The 4,930-nt window shown below is 38.4% G+C and overlaps 1 protein-coding gene across 1 annotated transcript; it reads left to right on the forward strand.

The window, feature by feature from the left end:
• The first annotated feature begins 1,985 nt into the window (after positions 1 to 1,985).
• LOC130739306 (inactive LRR receptor-like serine/threonine-protein kinase BIR2) lies at positions 1,986 to 4,370 on the forward strand. Its single transcript, XM_057591566.1, has one exon. The coding sequence runs from the start codon at positions 2,173 to 2,175 to the stop codon at positions 3,988 to 3,990; it is 1,818 nt and encodes a 605-aa protein (XP_057447549.1). The 5' UTR covers positions 1,986 to 2,172; the 3' UTR covers positions 3,991 to 4,370.
• The last annotated feature ends 560 nt before the right edge of the window (positions 4,371 to 4,930 follow it).

The following is a 4,930-nucleotide window of genomic DNA, read 5'->3' on the forward strand; positions in this document are numbered from 1 at the left end:
CCGATTTTGTTTTCAAATACCATCCTAAATAGTTAGCAATTTCCAAGTTTTTCTTATGACGTGATAAATCAGCCTCTCTTGCATTTCATCTAATCATTTTTAGTAATGTTTAACATTACTTACTCACCACTTTCTTATATTAAATGAGCTAAATCCTTAAAACGATAAACAAAATTTGGTCAATATTAGAACATAATTTTGGGCTCAAAATTACTTCTAGGAGATTACTACAAGAATCTGTTCATTTTAGGCAACAATAGAAGGTGATTGAGCTGAAAAACTTGTTTACTAATTTCAAAAAACCAAAACTATAAAATCAAGATAAAAGAACAATGTGTGCCCATTCCAATGCGAGCCGAGATCCTCTCAAGTGTAAAAAAACTTGAGAGTGTCAAGTTTTACTATCTCACCATTAATTTTTGTGTAGATAATAAATGAAAAATAAAATTAATGGTGAAATGATGAAACTTGACACTCTCAAGATTTTTTACACATGAGAGGGTCTAAACCCATTCCAATGCCCATTTCCATTTGTAGTTTTGTACAACTAACCAAAGTACCAAACCACTCATGATTCAAGAATCACTGAATCAGGATAGAGTTATAGACTCAGCACCAAACCAAAAAGAACCAAACCCTAGTCAAACCCAATTTCAGTCAAACAAGTTCTTCTCAATCACCAATTGGCTTAAATATGTTGGGGGCCCCTATAAAATAGGGGTCCTTTGGTTTAAGCCCCTACAAAATTTTTTCTTGGGAATAAGCCCCTAATGAGAAAATAATATATAGTGATAAGCCCCTGCCGTCAACTTCCGTTAAAAAATATATGAGTCAGCAAACGGAGCTGACGTGGACCTTTGCCACCTCATCAAGTGGGCCCACAAGCTGCTGACGTGGAAATGAGAAGAGAAATATGAAAATGCCAAATGTGGGATTTGAACCCAAGACCTAGAACATAATGGGCAACATCCTTCCCACTAGGCTACAAGCTGCATCATTAGTATAAGTGCAAAATTTAATATATATCTTATTTAAACTGAAGCTGCTAATATTTCAACCAAAAATTTAAAAATGTCCTAAGCATGATTTGAACCCAAAACATAGAGGTTCATGGAGGAGGCTCTAACCACTAAGTCAATGCCTAATTTATGCATGTATTTTTAGCGCAAAACTAAATATATATTTAAAAACAAACTGATAATGCTAAATAAATTTGATGTGGTAGATCTAAAAATTACATTTTTAGGCTCTTAGACGCTCTTATATAATGTATCAATTTGAAACAAAATAAAATATTAAATGTAAATAGAAAAACATATTTACAAAACTTTAAAACGTAAAAAAGTTAAATCTTACAAATTTATTAGAGTTCATATATTGACTTTTTTTAAGTACTAATGAGTATATATACTGAAAGAATAAAATAATAGTTTTTTATGATTTAAGTGGGGTTGAATTCTTGTTCTTTTTTTTACATAATATATATATATATATTGTTGTGCGCATGAATAACAAAATGAGCCAGTGGCTCAATTGTAAGGACATTGAGTATGATCCTCCATTTATGGTGTTCGAATCCTGATTATGGTGTTTTTAAAAAAAATTGTTAGTTTAAATGAGATATATATCAAATTTTGCACTTGTATTAAAGATGCAGCTTGTAGCCTAGTGGGAAGGATGTTGCCCATTATGCTCTAGGTCTTGGGTTCAAATCCCACATTTGACATTTTCATATTTCTCTTCTCATTTCCACGTCAACAGCTTGTGGGCCCACTTGATGAGGTGGCAAAGGTCCACGTCAGCTCCGTTTGCTGACTCATATATTTTTTAACGGAAGTTGACGGCAGGGGCTTATCACTATATATTATTTTCTCATTAGGGGCTTATTCCCAAGAAAAAATTTTGTAGGGGCTTAAACCAAAGGAACCCTATTTTATAGGGGCCTCCAACATATTTAAGCCTCACCAATTTAATCATTTTTTTTGAACACCAAACCTCAAAAAAAATCAACAATCAACAAATTCATTCTCATCACAACAAACTTCTCTGAATTTCCTTCTTCTCTTCACACCCAAAAAGTCAATGGCTTCTTCTTCTTCTTCCCTTTAACACCCCAAAAAAACCCACCATAAAAATCCGAACTTTATCACCATACAACCTCGTTTCACCTCAATGGATCACCGGAGCAACACTCCCTCACTCCTCTTCCTATTCACCTTGTTGGGTATCTGCATCTCGCTCGCTTCATCGCAGGTTGAAGACGACGTGAGATGCTTGAAGGGCATCAAGGACACTGTCAAGGACCCCGGTAATCGCCTCGAGACGTGGCGGTTCGACAACACCACCGTGGGTTTCATCTGTGACTTCGTCGGCGTCGACTGCTGGAACCTCCGGGAGAATCGAGTTCTGGGTTTGCAGCTTCAGGACTTCAAGCTTTCTGGTCAGATCCCGGAGTCTCTGAAGTACTGTGGGAAGAATCTGCAGAAACTGGTTCTTGGGTCGAACTCGTTTACCTCGGTGATTCCAGCTGAGATCTGTAGTTGGATGCCGTTTTTGGTAACTATGGATTTGTCTGGTAATGATCTCTCTGGGCCTATTCCATCTACTCTTGTGAATTGTTCTTATTTGAATGAGTTGGTGTTGTCTGATAATCATCTTTCTGGTTCTATTCCTTATGAGTTTGGGAGTTTGGGTAGGCTTAAGAGGTTTTCTGTGGCTAATAATAAGCTTAGTGGGAGTATTCCTGAGTTTTTCAGTGGGTTTGATAAGGAGGATTTTGCTGGGAATAGTGGGTTGTGTGGGGGTCCTCTTTCTAAATGTGGTGGGATGAGTAAGAAGAATCTTGCTATTATTATTGCTGCTGGGGTGTTTGGTGCTGCTGCTTCTTTGCTTTTGGCTTTTGGGTTGTGGTGGTGGTATCATTTGAGGTTGAGTGGTGGTGGTGGTGGGAGGAGGAAAGGAGGGTATGAGGTTGGGGGGGTTGATGATTGGGCTGTGAGGTTGAGGGGGCATAAGCTTGCTCAGGTTACTCTTTTTCAGAAGCCGATTGTGAAGGTGAAGCTTGGGGATTTGATGGCTGCGACTAATAATTTCAGTGCTGAGAATGTTCTGATTGCCACGAGGACAGGGACTACTTACAGGGCTGATCTTTCGGATGGCTCCACGCTCGCGGTGAAGCGGCTGAACACGTGTAAGATTGGGGAGAAGCAGTTTCGGATGGAGATGAATCGGCTAGGCCAAGTTAGGCATCCGAATTTGGCGCCTTTGCTGGGGTACTGTGTTGTGGAAGAGGAGAAGCTGCTGGTTTATAAGCACATGTCCAACGGGACTCTCTATTCGTTGCTGCATAAGAATAACGAGTTGGATTGGCCGATGAGGTTCAGGATAGGGTTGGGCGCGGCTAGGGGCCTCGCTTGGCTGCACCACGGGTGCCATCCTCCGATTATACAGCAAAATGTTTGTTCCAATGTGATTCTTGTTGATGAAGAATTCGATGCGCGGTTAATGGACTTTGGACTCGCAAGGCTTATGACATCGGACGCTAATGGTAGTTTTGTGAATGGGGATCTAGGGGAGCTCGGGTATATCGCTCCGGAATATCCAAGTACTCTGGTTGCTTCATTGAAAGGGGATGTGTATGGATTCGGAGTTTTGCTTTTGGAGTTGGTCACGGGGTGCAAGCCTCTTGAGGTGAGCGCCGCCGACGAGGAAGAATTTAAGGGTAGCCTAGTGGATTGGGTGAATATGCATTCTAGTTCCGGTAGACTCAAGGATTGCATTGATAAAGCCATATATGGAAGGGGACATGATGAGGAGATTGTGCAGTTTCTGAAAATCGCATCTAATTGTGTGCTTTCTCGCCCCAAGGATAGGTGGTCTATGTACCAGGTTTATCATGCGTTGAAGAATTTATCGAAAGACCACAGTTTCTCTGAACATGATGATGAATTTCCCTTGATCTTTGGTAAGCCAGAAAATGAACCAGCTTAGCTATGGATGGCAGTGTGGAATATGTAAAGGTATTAATGGTGGGGATTTTGCAGATTGATCCTAATGTTTATGGTTTGAGCATTTCAATGGGTGACACTAATCAGGTATAGTTGTACTTATATGGTATAATAAACTTTATGGTAGGTTATGCATGCGTTTTATGAAAATCTATTTATTTCTCTCTGTTGTACGAAGATGCAACCTCAAATGTGGTCCAAGATATTTGGAGCATGGTTCGGATTTGAATCCTCTAATATTATGTCCTTGAGAAATTAAGAAATGGATGTTACTTGTGCTCTGTGAAGATATTTAATCTTAGATGATTAATTCATCTAGATCTTGTTTTTTTGCAAGTTTGAAGCATTAAGGGCTTTTTGTTGTTTCTTGTGTAAAAATGTCACATTTTGATGACGTGTACTTCTTTACACTGATATCTAATCATTTAATGCCACATATTCAAAAATAGCTACATTCTGTTTTATTTTAATCAAACTACAAGTTTATTTTCTTATTTTGCAATCAATCACTGGATGATTGAGTAAAAAAAATACCGTACACATTAAATTCATAAAATTAAGGTGTTATGTTTCTAATATAAAGTGAAAGTAGAAAATTTGTTCTCAAATTCTGGACTCTGCATAACTAGAACTTTGATTTCAAGTTTGGCCGGGTTAGAACTTAATTTGATCTATTTAACTTGTGCCTGATGATCGAAAGTCGAAACTCCTTCCCACTGAATCACTTAACCCTGCCACATGAACCAAGATCAAATTCATCATTGCCATTGTGAAGGTCACCTATGTCCCTTAAAGGGAAATTTCACTGATTATTGCCAAAAGGAATAGGCATGTTAGTTCAGACTCACACAACAGTTTGGTGTTTGATTAATTGCTATAACTAGTGAAATCTTTAATAAAATGTTATCTTTTTTTCTATTTTT

The sequence above is a fragment of the Lotus japonicus genome, chromosome 2 (assembly GCF_012489685.1).
Source record: "Lotus japonicus ecotype B-129 chromosome 2, LjGifu_v1.2".
Classification (NCBI taxonomy): Eukaryota; Viridiplantae; Streptophyta; class Magnoliopsida; order Fabales; family Fabaceae; genus Lotus; species Lotus japonicus.